The sequence below is a fragment of the Macaca mulatta genome, chromosome 5 (assembly GCF_049350105.2).
Source record: "Macaca mulatta isolate MMU2019108-1 chromosome 5, T2T-MMU8v2.0, whole genome shotgun sequence".
Classification (NCBI taxonomy): Eukaryota; Metazoa; Chordata; class Mammalia; order Primates; family Cercopithecidae; genus Macaca; species Macaca mulatta.
The window spans coordinates 136,829,196-136,846,480 of NC_133410.1; the positions used below are offsets into that span (position 1 = coordinate 136,829,196).

At 43.0% G+C, this 17,285-nt stretch overlaps 1 protein-coding gene and 1 pseudogene across 25 annotated transcripts in view; one reads left to right on the forward strand and one right to left on the reverse strand.

The window, feature by feature from the left end:
* Nucleotides 1-17,285, forward strand: part of LARP1B (La ribonucleoprotein 1B) — a 153,818-nt gene that overhangs the window by 1,794 nt on the left and 134,739 nt on the right. For 22 of the 25 annotated variants that reach the window (XR_001444971.3, XR_013417294.1, XR_003729779.2 and 19 more), the window contains exons 2-4: nucleotides 11,744-11,802; nucleotides 12,217-12,276; nucleotides 15,662-15,836. Coding sequence is in view for 19 of the 25 variants with exons in the window: in XM_015139197.3 (XP_014994683.2) it covers nucleotides 11,744-11,802; nucleotides 12,217-12,276; nucleotides 15,662-15,836 (294 nt within the window). In the remaining 6 variants the exon portion in view is untranslated. Of the gene's footprint in view, nucleotides 1-7,739; nucleotides 7,869-11,743; nucleotides 11,803-12,216; nucleotides 12,277-15,661; nucleotides 15,837-17,285 lie in introns of all 25 variants that reach the window. The other 3 variants (XM_078002248.1, XM_078002250.1, XM_078002256.1) reach the window with 1 other exon arrangement.
* Nucleotides 6,446-7,251, reverse strand: LOC106998495 (large ribosomal subunit protein eL15 pseudogene; annotated as a pseudogene).

Consider the following 17,285-nt stretch of genomic DNA (forward strand, 5'->3'; position numbering starts at 1 on the left):
GTTAGTGACTTGGGAAAGTAGCTAACTTTAGATACTGCAGTGCTTCGTATGGGAAAGTTTTGGTGGATTTTTTTTTTTTTTTTTTTAAGGATTGAAGCAAGTCAGAGCAAGGAGATTTATTCGTAAGTGGAAGCGCGATTGTAGTCTTTTAGTATGAAATAATAAGATGAAAATCTCAAGGTTTTCGAAACACTGCTAAGCAGTTATATTAAAAATGAGACTTTAAATGTGGTTTTAAAAGTGCTTTAAGTTATGAGTGTGCTGGAAAATAATTAAATAGGATGGTTGACATGCGAGCGTGGATTGCACGTTATGTAAATGGTTTTCTAACATTGTCAGCTCTCCTTCCCTTTAGAAGAGAGAAGATTATGCCACTGTATTTGAATGCTGACCAATGCAGTATGGCCCTTGGTGCTTTATTTTGATTGTAGCAACTGCAGCTTAAGAAAATTAAAATGGGTCGGCGCTGTGGCTCACGCCTGTAATCCCAGCACTTTGGGATGCGGAGGCGGGTGGATCACCTGCGGGTCAGGAGTTCGAGACCAGCCTCGCCAACATGGCGAAACCCCGTCTCTGCTAGAAATACAAAAATTAGCCAGGCCTGGTGGCGGGCCCTTGTAATCTCAGCTACTCGGGAGGCTGAGGCAGGGAGAATTGCTTGAACCCGGCAGGTGGAGGTTGCAGTGAGCCGAGATCGCTCTACTGCACTCCAGCCTGGGCAACGGAGTGAGACTACCTCTCAAAAAAAAAAAAAAAAAAAAAAAAAAAAGTTAAAATGGAAATAAAAACCATGACAAAAAGCAGTATCTGACCGGGCGCGGTGGCCTGTAATGCTAGCACTTTGGGAAGCTGAGGCGGGTGGATCACCTGAGCTCGGGAGTTTGAGACCAGCCTGACTAACACGGAGAAACCTTGTCTCTACTAAAAATACAAATTAACTGGGCGTGGTGGCGCATGCCTGTAATCCCAGCTACTTGGGAGGCTGAGGCAGGAGAATCGCTTGAACCCGGGAGGCGGAGGTTGCGGTGAGCTGAGATCGAGCCACTGCATTCCAGCCTGGGCAACAGGAGCGAAACTCTGTCTCAAAAAAAACACCAAAAAACCCCAAAAAAACCCTGTATATTCTACTTTCTCAATTAAGTTGTAAATGAGTTGAACTTTTTATATGCAAATGACAGCTGTTTACTTGCAAGTCTTCATTCTTATTTAAAATTAAAGGTTAGTAGAATAGGAAATATTAGAGCATGTTTACTGGCTTGTGAGGATCAAATGCGATGAAGATGTGGTGTAAATGTAAGGCAATTGGCGGTGCGCGGTGGCACACGCCTGTAATCCCAGCACTTTGGGAGGCCGAGGCGGGTGGATCACCTGAGGTGAGGAGTTCGAGACCAGCCTGGCCAGCATGGCGACACCCCGTCTCTACTAAAAATACAAAAATTAGCCTGATGTGGTGGTGCGTGCCTGTAATACCAGCTACTCAGGAGGCTGAGGCAGGAGAATCACTTGAACCTGGGAGGCGGAGGTTGCAGTGAGCCAAGACTGAGCCACTGCATTCCATCCTGGGTGACAGAGCAAGACTCCCTCTCAAAAAAAAAAAAAAAAAAAAAAAAAAGAAAAGGCGATTGTTACAAGCACCATTATGTTATGTTAACATTTCTTCAGAGGAACTCTCCAATAGAGGGAGATAACTGTTGAGTTAATTGATTCTCTTGCCTTTGCACAGAAATACTCCTAATTAATTGTTGGTAACTTTTGACACTTGCAGAAAAAAACTTAACAGTTTGCTCCGGATTTAATATTGGCATAATTCCTTCCTCGCTGTAAAGAGCTGTTTGTTTACTCCTGTTACTAACTGAAGAGAACACTGTTAAGTAAAGACCTCATAAAGTTTTTCTTTTTTTTCTTTTTTAAAACCCAGTGGCAAGCACTCTAAAATTTAGCAAAGAAAGAAAACCCTAGTGAATCATCTTATTTACTGTTTCACCTCTCTACGTCTAGACTTATAGACAATTGTATAGTCAGTGAATTACCAAGTAGGAACCCTTTGTTGATCATAAAACCGGTATTACAGATTTTAAAACTTTGAAGCCATGCATGGTAGTGTGTGCCTGCAGTTTTAGCTCCTTGGGAGGCTGAGGCTGGAAAAATCGGTTTTGCCCTGGAGTTTGAGGCTGTAATGTCCTATCATAGTGCCTGTGAATAGCTACTGCATTCTAGCCTGGGCAATATAGCAAGACCACATTTAAAATAATAATAATAATAATAGAACTTTAAAAACTGTTAAGGTAAGCCTTGGGAACTTTAATTGCAAATGACCTGTGAAAAATATTTAACAGTTAACCTATTGATGCTTTCATTCTCCAGTCTTCACTGGAGATTAAGAACACTGTGATACTAGTTTTATGGTATGGTTCACGGGAATTTCAGTTTTGCTGAAATTTTGTCTTGTGTAGAAAGTTGTCTTGTGTAGGCAACTCTTTTCTGTCTTTGGATGGAATCCATTCTGCACTGGCAGGAAGACCATCTTTCAGACCTGGAATAGTGTAGTAATAGTGTAGTAACCATGGTCTTTTCCCAACACTGACTCTGCACCTCCCTCCCTCCCTCCCTCCCTCCCTCCCTTCCTCCCTTCCTCCCTTCCTCCCTTCCTTCCTTCCTTCCTTCCTTCCTTCCTCAGATGGGGTCTCTCTGTGTTGCCCAGGCTGGTCTTGAACTGCTGACCTCAAGCAATCCTCCTGCTTCCCAAAGTGCAGGGATTACAGACGTAATAAGGCTTTCTATTTTCTTCAGCAAATTTACAACTTCAGAAGTAAAGAAATAGGACCACACTCTATTTGCATAACTTAGGTAATTTAGATAAAAGAGATTGTGGTGTAGAAATGTACTGTTTTGAGAGACTTGGGTTCTGGTGCAGGTATTTGTTACTAACTAGCTAGTTGACTTCTGGCAAGATTTCTGGGCATTATAAATGAATAACATGGATGGGCTCATCTCCTCTGGTTTATAATACCAGAGTGCCACTTACAACCTGGCTGCCTTGGCTTCCATTTATTTATTTATTTAATATTATTTAATTTACTTAATACATTTTACTTTAATTTATTTAAATAGGTAGATAGATCGTCAGTCTTGCTCTATTGCAGTGGTGAGATCATAGCTCACTGCAGCCTTGACCTCCTGGACTCAAGCAATTCCCCTGCCTTGGCATTCCAAGTAGTTGGGATGACAGGCATGCATGTCATTCCATGGAATTAGCTATGTCTGGCTAATGATTTTTAATTTTTTTTTTTTGTATAGACAGGATCCCCCTTTGTTGCTCAGGCTGATATTGAGCTCTTGGGGTCAAGATATCCTCCTGCCTCAGCCCCTGCAAAGTGCTGGGGCTACAGGTGTAAGCCACCCTGCCTGTCAACTTTCTGTTTACTATTTTCTCTTTTTTTTTTTTTTTTTTTTTTTGAGACGGAGTCTCGCTCTGTCACCCAGGCTGGAGTGCAGTGGCACGATCTCTGCTCACTGCAAGCTCCGCCTCCCGGGTTCGCGCCATTCTCCTGCCTCAGCCTACCGAGTAGCTGGGACTAAAGGCACCCGCCACCATGCCTGGCTAATTTTTGGTATTTTTAGAAGAGACAGGGTTTCACCGTTTTAGCCAGGATGGTCTCAATCTTCTGACCTTGTGATCCACCCGCCTCAGCCTCCCAAAGTGCTGGGATTACAGGCGTGAGCCACCGCGCCTGGCCTTTTTTTTTTTGAGATGGAGTTTCATTCTTATTGCCCAGGCTGGAGTGTAATAGTGTGATCTCGGCTCACCGCAACTTCCACCTCCTGGGTTCCAGTGATTCTCCTGCCTCAGCCAGCCGAGTAGCTGGGATTACAGGCACGCGGCACCATGCCTGGCTGATTTTTATATTTTTAGTAGAGATGGGGTTTTTCCGTGTTGGTCAGGCTATCTTGACCTCCTGACCTCAGGTGATCCTCCCACCTCCGCCTTCCAAAGTGCTGGGATACAGGTGTGAGCCACTGCGCCCGGCCGGGCTTTCTATTTTCTTTCCTTTTTTTTTTTTTTTTTTTTTTTTTTTTTGAGACAGAGTCTTGCTCTGTCACTCAGGCTGGAGTGCAATGGCGCAATCTTGGCTCACTGCAACCCCCGACCTGTCCCAGGTTTGAGCAGTTCTCCTGCCTTAGCCTCCTGAGTAGCTGGGACTACAGGTGCGTGCAACCATGCCCAGTTAATTATTTTTTTTTGTATTTTTAGTAGAGACGGGGTTTCACCACGTTGGCCAGGCTGGTCTCGAACTCCTGACCTCAGTAGATCTGCCCGCCTTGGCCTCCCAAAGTGCTGGGATTACAGGGGTGAGCCACCATGCTTGGTCTTGGGCTTTCTATTTTCTTAAGCAAATTTGCAACTTAAGAAGTAAATACATAGGACCAGAGGTTGTTTAAAGTTCACAGTGGGTACCTCTAAATCTATTAGTTATCTATTAGTGATTGTATAATTTATACAATATAAATTGTATAATTCTACAAAACAGGATACTCTTTGAGAGAGATAATTGTATTGAAATAATAGACTTAAATCAGGTCTATCCTGCTCAAACTTGGATTTACTGTCACTCTGTTAATGAGGTAAAGGAATTCCATCCACAAAATTTTGCCAGGAAGTTTCTTACTACAGTTAGAAACATAGGAAACACATGGGAGAGTATTTCAGGACAGAAATTATGAATCTTCTCTAAATTAAAACCTGCAGATCTAAGTGAACCAGATTCTTGATGCCTCGGCCCTTGTGAGAGACTTTCTTCCACTTTTAGGATGATTTTGATCATGTGTTGCTGTTTCCAGAAATCCAGATAAGGCACTCTTCAGCCAAAGTTGCTGCCCACCCAAGAGGCCTGCTATCTTGAAATTTAGTCATGAGACCAGAAGGAACTTCCCCCATCCGTGTCCTGACTTGGCATTAGTTTCATTTTGGATACCTCCTTTTTTTTTTTTTGAGATGGAGCCTCGCTCTTGTCGCCCAAGCTGGAGTGCAATGGCGCAGTCTCGGCTCACTGCAACCTCCACCTCGCGTGTTCAAGCGATTCTCCTGCTTCAGCCTTCTGAGTAGCTGGGATTACAGGCGCTTGCCACCATGCCTGCATAATTTTTGTATTTTTAGTAGAGATGGGGGTTTCACCATGTTGGCCAGGCTGATCTTGAATTTTGGACCTCAGATGATTGACCCACTCTGGCCTCCCAAAGTGCTGGGATTATAGGCGTGAGCCACTGTGCGCAGCTTTTTTTTTTTTTTTAAAGAGACTGGGTCTCACTTTGTCACCCAGGCTAGAGTAGGAGTACAGTGGTACAGTCATAGCTCACTGCAGCCTGGGACCACGGGGTCCTCCTGCCTCAGCCTCTCAAGTAGCTAGGACTACAGGCGTGTGCTACCATGCCTGGCAAATTATTTTATTTTTATTTTTTAAATTTAAAAATAGTGACAGTATCTTGCTATGTTGCCTAGGCTGGTCTCAGAACTCTTGAACTCAAGCTATTTTTATTATTTTTAGAGACAGGGTCTCCCTATATTGCCCAGGCCTAGTCTTGAACTCTTGGCCTCAAAGGATTCCCCGCCTCAGCCTACCAAAGTGCTGCTATTACAGGTGTGAGCCTGGCCTTGCAGATTTCTTTTTTTTCCCCTCTTTTAAATAATTTATTTTAAACCTATTATATCATACAGTATTTTTTTTTTTTTTTTTTTTTTTTTTTTTTTTTTTTTTTTTTTGAGACGGAGTCTCACGCTGTTGCCCAGGCTGGAGTGCAGTGGCGCGATCTCGGCTCACTGCAAGCTCCGCCCCCCGGGTTTACGCCATTCTCCTGCCTCAGCCTTCCGAGTAGCTGGGACTGCAGGCGCCCGCCGCCTCGCCCGGCTAGTTTTTTGTATTTTTTAGTAGAGACGGGGTTTCACCGTGTTCGCCAGGATGGTCTCGATCTCCTGACCTAGTGATCCGCCCGTCTCGGCCTCCCAAAGTGCTGGGATTACAGGCTTGAGCCACCGCGCCCGGCCCCATACAGTATGTTTTATACAGATATATAACACCCTAACAAGATAAAGCAAAGCCAAAAAAGTTTATCTTATTAGAAAGAAGATACACCATAACGTATTCTCTTCGAACAGTATTGCACTTTAACTTTTCTTTTCTTTTCTTTTTTTTTTTTTTTGAGACGGAGTCTTGCTGTGTCTCCCGGACTGGAGTGCAGTGGCACCATCTCGACTTACTGCAAGCTCCGCCTCCCGGGTTCACGCCATTCTCCTGCCTCAGCTTCCTGAGTAGCTGGGACTACCGCCACCACGCCCGGCTAATTTTTTTGTATTTTTGGTAGAGACAGGGTTTCACCGTGTTAGCCAGGATGGTCTCGATCTCCTGACTTTGTGATCCACCCGCCTCAGCCTCCCAAAGTGCTGGGATTACAGGCGTGAGCCACCACGCCCGGCCAACTTTTCTTAATTTGACAAAGCATTCATGAAACAGCCTGCAGACTAGTTTCAACAGATAAATAACACCTGTTAGCAGACATGAGCGTCCTAAATTTTTATTAGGTATGAATTTTACAAACTTTACTTACATTGACCGTAACGGTGGAGCTGGAGAGTATTGCGCCTTCTCCAAGCTTCCTGGTGAGAACCAGCAGTAGTGTGGTGGAACTTATGGCCCTTTCCAAGGCCATGTCTCTTTCGGCCTGCAGATGGCAGCCCATGCATCTCTCTATGCTTGTGGACTGGTTTGGTGATCCATTGGGTGTCAGGATTTCTTCTGATAGCTTTATGGAATGGATCAATGGGGATAACCTCAAAAAACTTGTATGTGGAATCTTCACCAACCCAGTAAGAATTCAGGACTCTTAGAGCCCCACAGGGGCATCCGGCTCGCTCCTTTGCAACGGACTGAAGACTTTGAGCAAACCTTTAGCTGGTTAACACCATGATGGACAGGCTTGCTGTAAGTTGCACCCTTAGGAACTGGGTGTTTTCAGCCACCATGGCGAACATGAATCCTATATATAACGTAAACTTGCTTGGCCTTGTAGCCCAGTTGGCACGCTTTATCAGGCCGAGTGGAGTGGGGAGCGCTGTGGAGAGCAGAGAGCTGGCAGTACTGCCAGCAACCTCCTCTTAGAAGAAAGCGCATGACATTAGACTGCTTTTCTCCATAGCTCCTGGATTTAGTTGTATGCACCCATCTTGGCTTACCTGATGGCTGCCACTAGACGGAAAGGGTGCAGATTCTTTATTAAAATCACATTATGGGTTTATTAATCCCTTACTTGTAGTTATGGTTGTTTTTTGCCTGTTAAACATCAGCATTCTCGTATAATTTCCATTCTTTTGCTCATAAAAATATGATGTGTAAAAAATACTGATTTTTTTCAAAAAGTTCTTGCTTTTCTTGAACCCTATGTTCATCATCAACCCTCTTTTCTCCTACTATTTGGTTCTTCAACCTTATTTTCTCCTGTTTGGTTCTTAGAAACCTCAAGTAAGCTTACTGTTGTTACCCTAATTAAATACCTTTTTTTTTTTTTTTTTTTTTGAGGGGGACGGAGTCTCGCTGCAGACCAGTGCAGGCTGGAGTGCAGTGGCACGATCTCAGCTCACTGCAAGCTCCGCCTCCTTGGTTTGCGCCGTTCTACTGCCTCAGGCTCCCGAGTAGCTGGGACAACAGGCACCTACCATCACGCCTGGCTAATTTTTTTTGTATTTTTAGTAGAGACAGGGTTTCACTGTGTTACCCAGGATGGTCTCGATCTCCTGACCTCGTGATCCACCTGCCTCGGCCTCCCAAAGTGCTGGGATTACAGGCGTGTAATCCCACGGCCATGAAATACCATTTTAAGTAAGTTATATAGAAAAAACTGCATAAATATATTCTCTTTACAAAAATAAAAAACTTTCATGTCACCTTAAGAATTCACTGAGGCTGGGCGCAGTGGCTCACGCCCGTAATCCCAGCACTTTGGGAGGTAGAGGCTGAGGTGGGTGGATCATGAAGTCAGGAGATCGAGACCATCCTGGCTAACACGGTGAAACCCTGTCTCTACTAAAAATACAAAAAAAGTTAGCTGGGCATGGTGGCGGGTGCCTGTAGTCCCAGCTATTCGGGAGGCTGAGGCAGGAGAATGGGGTGAACCCGGGAGGTGGAGCTTGCAGTGAGCCAAGATGGCACCTCTGCACTCCAACCTGGGCGACAGAGCAAGACTCGGTCTCAAAATAATTTACTAAATCTAAACTCCTTTTAAAAATTGCTGAGGACTGGTCGGGCGCGGTGGCTCACGCCCTTAATCTGAGCACTTTGGGTGGCTGAAGCAGGTGGATCACCTGAGGTCAGAAGTTCCAGACCAGCCTGGCCAACACGGAGAAACCCCGTCTCTACTAAATATACAAAAATCAGCCGAGCGTGTTGGCCAGCACCTGTAATCCCAGCTACTTGGGAGGCTGAGGCTGGAGAATTGCTTAAAAACCCGGGAGGCAGAGGTTGCGCTGAGCCAAGATGGTGCCATTGCATTTCAGCCTGGCGAGTGAAATTCCATCTCAAAAAAAAAAAAAAAAAAGGCTGAGGATTGCCGGCTGTGGTGGCTCACACCTGTAATCCTAACACTTTGAGAGACCAAGGTGACCAGGGTTTGAGGCCAGGAATTTGAGACCAGCCTGGGCAACATAGTGAAACCCCATCTCAATTTAAAAAAAAAAAAAAAAAGCTAAGGAATGGTCCTAAATATAGCTGACATAGTTAATTTAGATATTTACCTATTGATCATCTTGATTTTTTTTTCATTTTTGTATTTAGGTGAGGAAACTGAACATTTTTATACATCTTATATCCATGTGTGCCTTTCTCTAGGGTAGATGCTGAGAAGTAGAATTGTTAGGTTATAGAGCATTTTTTTTTAGTTTACAAGTTGCTTTTTATTTATTTATTTTTAAAATTTTAAAATTTTTATTTTTATTTTTTATTTGTGCTAGGATTACAGGTGTGAGCCACCGTGCTGGCCTTTACAAGTTGCTTTTTAAAGTAACTGTACAAATTGATACTCCCACTATTAGAATTTGAGAATTGTCTTCTTTCACATTTTTTTTTTTTTTGAGACAGAGTCTCACTGTCTCACCGAGTCTGGAGTGCAGTGTCACTGTGTCAGCTCACTGCAACCTCCGTCTCCTGGGTTCAAGCAATTCTCCTGCCTCAGCCTCCCGAGTAGCAGGGATTACAGGCGTCCACCACCACGCCCGGCTAGTTTTTATATTTTTACTAGAGACGGGATTTCACCATGTTCGCCAGGCTGGTCTTGAACTCCTGACCTCAGGTGATCCGCCTGCCTTGGCCTCCTAAAGTGCTGGAAGTACAGGTGTGAGCCACTGCGCCCGGGCCTCCTTTAACATTTTTAAAAGCACTAATTTTTACTACATTTGCCCTTAAATATGATAAAATGTGAAATATTGATATCATCAGTGCATTTTCTTAGTTAAAATTTTGCCAAAAGGTTATGGTCATAAGAATTAAACTGAGTGAAATAGGCTCTGTTATGTTGTAGCTTTTGTTTAAAGTATCCTAGCCCTTAAAAGTATATTGTTTTCCTTATCTGTTTATAGTTATTTCCTTGTAGGTCCCAGGATTTAAAAATAACATTTTATTATTTATTTGTTTTTATTTTGTTTATTTATTTTTTTGAGATGGAGTCTCGCGCTCTTCCTCAGGCTGGAGTGCAGTGGCACGATCTTGGCTCACTGCAACCTCTGCCTCCTGGGTTCAAGCGATTCTCATGCCTCAGCCTCCAGGCACAGCCCCTGTGCCTGGCTTGTTTCTTACTTAGAAACAAAAAACAGATTTCATCTGTATGAATATACATGTTTTAGGCCGGGTGCGGTGGCTCACGCCTGTAATCCCAGCACTTTGGGAGGCTGAGGCAGGCAGATCACAAGATCAGAGATCCAGATTATCCTGGCTAACACAGTGAAGCCCCATCTCTACTAAAAATATGAAAGATTAGTCGGGCGTGGTGGCATATGCCTATCGTCCCAGCTACTCAGGAGGCTGAGGCAGGAGAATCGCTTGAACCTGGGAGGCAGAGGTTGCAGTGAGCCAAGATTGCACCACTATACTCCAGCCTGGGTGACAGAATAAGACTCTGTCTCAAAAAAAAAAAAAAAAAGATATACATATTTTTTAATGTGAAAAAATTTTTAATTTAAAACAATTTCCTAAATTGGCTTGCTATTTCAGTCTTAGGTGTTCTCTAATGACATGCAGTGTGATTTCCTCCATGTTAAAACAATGAGAAAATGAAAAATTTCCATTCTTAGACTTCTTTTACCTGTAATCTGTATGTATATATAATTTTTTTTTTTTTTTTTTTGTATCAGAGTCTCACTCATTTTGACCAGGCTGGTCTTGAACTTCTGGCCTCAAGAGATCTGCCTGCCTTGGCCTCCCAAAACTGTTGGGATTACAGGCGTGAGCCACTGAGCCTGGCCTGTGTATGTAAAATTATATTTAAAACCTGGTGGACTTCTTTCCATGTCAATACATACACAGCTTTGTCTGATTTCTAAAAGTTATATAGTATTTTGTGTATTAATACGTAGAGGCTAAATAGGATTATCAACAAAGTTGCACTGAACATCCTATATAGACATCTTTGTACCTTTTCTTGATTCCCAGATAATTTCCCGAAAGTGGAATTCTTTTATTAAAAGGATATATACATTTTAGATGACAGATTACCCTTGAAAGATATACTACCTTGGCTGGGCGCCGTGGCTCATGCCTGTAATCCCGGCACTTTGGGAGGCCGAGGTGGGCGGATTACTTGAGGTCAGGAGTTTGAGACCAGCCTGGCTAACATGGTGAAACCCTGTCTCTCCTAAAAATCCAAAAAAGTTAGCTAGGCGTGCTGGCAGGCGCCTGTAACCCCAGCTGCTTGGGAGGCTGAGGCAGGAGAAGGGCTTGAACCCAGGAAGGGGAGGTTGCAGTGAGCCAAGACTGTGCCACTGCACTCCAGCCTGGGTGACAGAGTGAGAAGACTCTGTCTCAAAAAAAAAAAAAAAGAAAAAAGAAAAGAAAGAAATACTACCTCATACTCTTACCAACAGCATGAGAGAAATAAGAGACTCTGTCTCAAAAAAAAAAGTTATATTTGTAATTTTCTCCTGTTATATTCTTTTTTTTTTTTGGACAGAATCTAGCTCTGTCACCCCAGCTGGAGTGCAGTGGTTGGATCTCGGCTCACTGCACCATCCACCTCCCGGCTTCAAGTGATTCTCCTGCCTCACCCTTCTGAGTAGCTGGGACTATGGGCATATGCCACCACACCTGGCTAATTTTTCTATTTTTAGTAGAGATGGGGTTTCACCATGTTGGCCAGGCTGGTCTCAAACTCTTGACCTCCAGTGATCCGCCCGCTTTGGCCTCCCAAAGTGCTGGGATTACAGGTGTGAGCCACCAGGCCTAGCCTATATTCTATTAATGAAAGGATTGTTCTGTTCGTTCAGTGTAACACGCTGTTAATACTTCTTTCTTCTTGATTTGGAGACTGAAGACCACCTTGAATCTATGTGTCAAATGGAGTTGATTTTTTGCTAGGAATTTGAGTCTTAGAACTTTGGATTTTGTTGGAAATTATGATTATACTGATTTACTGAAATTGCCATAATAGTTATTTTGTTAAATTTATTGAATGAAGTAGTTGTAAAAACAATTCTATATATTTTCTTCAGAGTTCGGTTCCCTCAAAATTATAAAAGCAGGAAAACTCAAGACAAAGAAATACAACAAGGTATGTTTTCATAGGAAATAGTTCTTAACTGTACTGATTTTTGAAAATTGAGGCTAAGAACTCTTAGGTTATTGTAAGTGTATTTTTCTTCTAATTGTACTGTTGGTGTTAGATTAAAGTTATTATGGAGAATCATAACCTTTATCCAAATCTCTATATATGCCTTTGCTATCGTGTATAACTCAATTTAGTTAATGTCATTAAATAGTGGTGAAAGTTTTATCATAAGATTAAGCCATTCTTATTGCAAATGTTCTATTGTTTGCAGAAACTTTTAGATTAATTTGGCAGATGCCTGCATATAACTGAATGTAAATGATTATTAAAACTTCTTTCACTTTTAGAAAATGTTTTTTTCTGCTTAAAATTTCTAAAACTAATTTGCAGACCTAACTCTTACTTGTTACTTCTTAGGCTAGTGATTTCAGCGATATGGAGAATTGGCCAACACCAAGTGAATTAGTGAACACTGGAGTGAGTATTATTTTAAAGTTTTTCTTTAAAGAAAGGAAAATATATCCATTTCAACATGCAGAATTTTATTTTACTTAAAATGTAAAGAATTGTCATACTGGGGGACAGATTTTTTTTATTTGTTTTTTTTTTTGTTTTTTTTTTTTGAGACGGAGTCTCGCTCTGTCGCCCAGGCTGGAGTGCAGTGGCGCGTTCTGGGCTCACTGCAAGCTCCGCCTCCCGGGTTCATGCCATTCTCCTGCCTCAGCCTCCCGAGCCACCTCGCCCGGCCAGTTTTTTGTATTATTTTTAGTAGAGACGGGGTTTCACTGTGTTAGCCAGGAAGGTCTCGATCTCCTGACCTCGTGATCCGCCCATCTCGGCCTCCCAAAGTGCTGGGATTACAGGCTTGAGCCACCGCGCCCAGCCTTTTTTATTTGTTTAAGACAGGGTCTTGCTCTGTCACCAGGCTGGAGTACAGTAGTGTGATCACAGCTCATTGTAGCCTCAAACTCCTAGGCTCAGGTGATCTTCCTACCTTGACCTCCAGAGTAGCTGGGACTACAGGCACGCACCACTGTGCACAGCTAATTTTTGTATTTTTCATAGAGACGGGATTTTGCTGGTCTCCAACTCCTGAGCTCAAGTGATCCTCCTGCCTCAGCCTCCCAAAGTGTTGAGATTATAGTATGAGCTACGAACCTGGCTGAGGAACAGACTTAAAAACTTGATTCATCAAGAAGATTACATTTTGTTAGTTTAATTTGCAGTTATTCTTTGATGCTGCCAGTAACATTAGTAATGAACTTGTCTTAAGCTTTACTCATGGTAAGCTTAACCTAACCTATTATTTCTTTCTTTCTTTTTTTTGTTTGTTTGTTTGAGACAGGGTCTCATTCCATTACCCAGGCTGGAGTGCAGTGATGTGATCACAGCTCACTGCAGCCTTGGCCTCCCAGGCTCAGGTGATCCTCCACCTTTGCCTCCCAAGTAGCTGGGACTACAGGTGTGCGCCACCACACTGGCAGGTTTTAAACTTTTTGTAGAGATGGGGGTTTGGCCATGTTGTCCAGGCTGATATCGAACTCCTGAGCTCAAGCAATTGGCTCGCCTCAGCCTCCCAAAGTGCTGGGATTATAGGCGTTAGCCACCATGCCTCGCCTATTATTTCTTTAATAATGAAGACATATTATAAATTGTAATCAAATTTTTATATTTGTATAAAATCACATACATTGATAAAGAGGTGCTGAAAACATGGCAGCTATCCTTTTGATAATTTACCCACTTTTCAGATAACCTAGTTTAATTCATCACATTTCCCTCATCTGATTGTATTCTTTTTTTGAGACGGAGTCTTGCTCTGTTGCCCAGGCTGGAGTGCAGTGGTGGGATTTCAGCTCACTGCAACCTCTGCCTCCCTGGTTTAAGTGATTCTCCTGCCTCAGCCTCCTGAGTAACTGGTATTACAGGCACGCACCACCACATCCGGCTAATTTTTGTATTTTTAGTAGAGACTGGGTTTCACCATGTTGGTCTCCAACTTCTGACCGCAGGTGATCCACCCACCTTGGCCTCCCAAAGTGCTGGGATTACAGGCGTGAGCCACCGGGCCTGGCCTCCTCTGGTTGTATTCTTAAGAGGTAACCTTATATGCGAGATTTGCATTTTCTAGAATTTTGTATATATGGAAGCATTCAGTAGGTACTCTTTTTTCTTTTTTTTTCCTGGCTTCTACTCAGCATGATTATTTTGAGATTTTACTTGTGTGTCAGCGGTTCATTCCTTTTTCTTTTTTTTTTTTTTTTTTTTTTTTTGAGACGGAGTCTCGCTCTGTCGCCCAGGCTGGAGTGCAGTGGCCAGATCTCAGCTCACTGCAAGCTCCGCCTCCCGGGTTCCCGCCATTCTCCTGCCTCAGCCTCCCGAGTAGCTGGGACCACAGGCGCCGCCACCTCGCCCGGCTAATTTTTTGTGTTTTTAGTAGAGACGAGGTTTCGCCGTGTTAGCCAGGATGGTCTCGATCTCCTGACCTTGTGATCCGCCCGTCTCGGCCTCCCAAAGTGCTGGGATTACAGGCTTGAGCCACTGCGCCCGGCCGGTTCATTCCTTTTTCTTGCTGAGTAGTATGGATGTAACACAGTTTGTCCATTCACCTATTGTTAATGGACATTTGGATTAATTTTGGGTTTTGGTTGATACAGATAAAACTGCTATATGAACGTTTGTGTAGAAAATTTTTCATTTTTTCTTGGGTATGTCACTAGGCTGGATCATAGAGTAGCTACCTGTTTTAGCTTTTTAAGAAATTGCCGAATTTGCACTTCTATCAGCAGTGTACGTGAATTCCAGTTACTCCACATTTTCACTCCCTCTCTTTTTTTTTTTTTTGTGAGACCCGGTCTCACTTTGTCACCCAGGCTGGAGTGCATTGGCATGATCTCAGCTCACTGTAGCCTTGTGATCCCCCACCTCAGCCCCATAAGTAGCTGGGACTATAGGCATGCACCACCATGCCTGGCTAAGTTTTTTGTATTTTTGTAGAGATGGGGTTTTGCCATGTGCCCAGTCTGGTCTCAAATTCCTGAGCTCAACTAATCTACCTGCCTGGGCTTCCCAAAGTGCTGGGATTACAGGTGTGAGCCACCGCACCCATCTTTACTCGCCCATAGTTTAGTCAAGTTTCAAAAATGTTTTAGCCATTCTAATAAATGTGGAGTGGTCTCCCATTGCAGTTTTAATTTACATTTTTCTGACGAATGAATGCAATAATCTTTTCATAGATTTGCCATCGGTATATCTTTTTGATGAAGTATCTGATCAATCTGCCTATTTAAAAAAATGGAAGGCTGGGTGCAGTGGCTCATGCCTGTAATTGCAGCACTTTGGGAGGCTGAGGAGGGTGAATCATTGGGGTCAGGAGTTTGAGACCAGCCTGACCAACAGGGCGAAACCCTGTCTCTACTTAAAAAAAAAAAACAAAACTAGCCAGGTGTGGTGACATGTGCCTGTAATACCAGCTACTAGGGAGGCTGAAGCAGGAGAATTGCTTGAACCCAGGTGGTGGAGGCTGCAGTGAGCCGAGATCGTGCCACTGCACTCCAGCCTGGGCAACACAGTGAGACTCCTTCCCCCCCACCAAAAAAAAGTGGAATTGATTTCTTGTTACTGAGTTTTGAAAGTTCATTCTGTATTTTAGATAAAAGTTCTTTGTCAAATACTTAACAAATATTTTCTCCTAGTCTGCAGCTTTACTTTTAACTGTCTTTTGAGAAGTAATTTTTTTGCTTTTGATAACAGTTTTTGTCATTTGTTTTGCATTTTTAAGTTAGGTGTATTACCACAAATTTTTGGGTGTGTTAGTGAAAATGTTAATGGAAATCATTTCATTCTGAAAACCTTTTTGCAGTTTCAGAGCGTCCTCAGCCAAGGAAATAAAAAGCCACAAAATAGAAAAGAAAAAGAAGAGAAGGTTGAAAAGAGAAGTAACAGTGAGAGCAAAGAAAATCGGGAAACAAAGTTAAATGGTCCCGGTGAAAATGTCAGTGAGGATGAGGCTCAGTCAAGTAATCAACGAAAGAGAGGTCAGTTTGTCCATATCTTTATTTTGATTTTAGTTTTTGAAGAAAGTTGTAATGAGGAATTGTATTTCATTAACTTATCTCTGATAGTCAAAAATGTATAGTTTGTATTTCTTCAGGATAAACAATCTGCAGTGGTAACTCATTTGCTTTTGTAACATTTCTGAACTGTTAGACTTTCCTTTTTGTATGTAACTTGTATTCTATGCAAGAAAATGGAATGGAGTTCCACTTAGAGGTACAGTTGTAGATACATTCTTGGAAAGTTGTGTGACAATTATTGTTCTTTTACATCTGCATTGGAACTGCTCCCTATATTTAGGGAGTACTGTGAAAATTAAATACATTTTTTTCCTAAGACAAAAGTGAGAATAGGCCAGGTGCAATGGCTCACACCTGTAATCCTAGCACTCTGGGAGGCCGAGGCGGGCGGATCACTTGAGATCAGGAGTTTGAGACCAGCCTGGCCAACATGGTGAAACCCTGTCTCCATTAAAAATACAAAAAAAATTAGCCGAACACGGTGGTGCACGCTTGTAGTCCCAGCTACTCGGGAGGCTGAGGCAGGAGAATTGCTTGAACCCAGGAGGTGGAGGTTGCAGTGAGCCAAGGTTGCGCCATTGCAATCCAGCCTGGGCGACAGTGCAAGACACTGTCTCAAAAAAAAAAAAAATTTTTAGTCAGCCTTTTCCCTCATAGCATTCCCCTGTCAAAATTACACTTTGAAGGAATAAAAATATTGTCTTCATGTCCTTTTCCATTTTCTTCTCTGAACTTTTCATGTGTCTAGGGACAGTTTATGATTTACCTGCTTTGTAAAAGCATATACTCATTCAGTGGTCGGAGTCTTGGTCAAAGTGTCTTCACGCGCTTCTAGGCAGAAAAGGGCTTTAAACTGTTAAGTTGTCGGTGACTGAAGCAAGGTGATTTTCTGGGAGAGTAGCAGGAGACATAGATAGGCAAGGTCCATGGTGTACAGGGCCTTGGAGTTAGGATTCTATTTTTTTTTTTTTGAGATGGAGTCTCGCTCTGTCACCCAGGCGGGAGTGCAGTGGCCGGATCTCAGCTCACTGCAAGCTCCTCCCCCCGGGTTCTAGCAATTCTTCTGCCTCAGCCTCCTGAGTAGCTGGGATTACAGGCACACGCTGCCACACCCAGCTAACTTTCTGTATTTTAGTAGAGACAGGGTTTCACTGTGTTGCCCAGGCTGGCCTCGAACTCCTCAGGCAATCCACCTGCCTCGGCTTCCCAAAGTGTTAGGATTACAGGCGTGAGCCACTGTGCCTGGCCGAATAGTTTGTTTTTTTAATAAATAACTAATCCTTAGTTCAGGATAAGCATGATGGTTACTTGATACCATGAATAAAGGCTGATTGCTCAAAAACAGTGACAAGAAGACAAACAAGTGGTTGTTAGAAAAATTTATCCCTATTTCTTTTTTTTAAGTTTTAA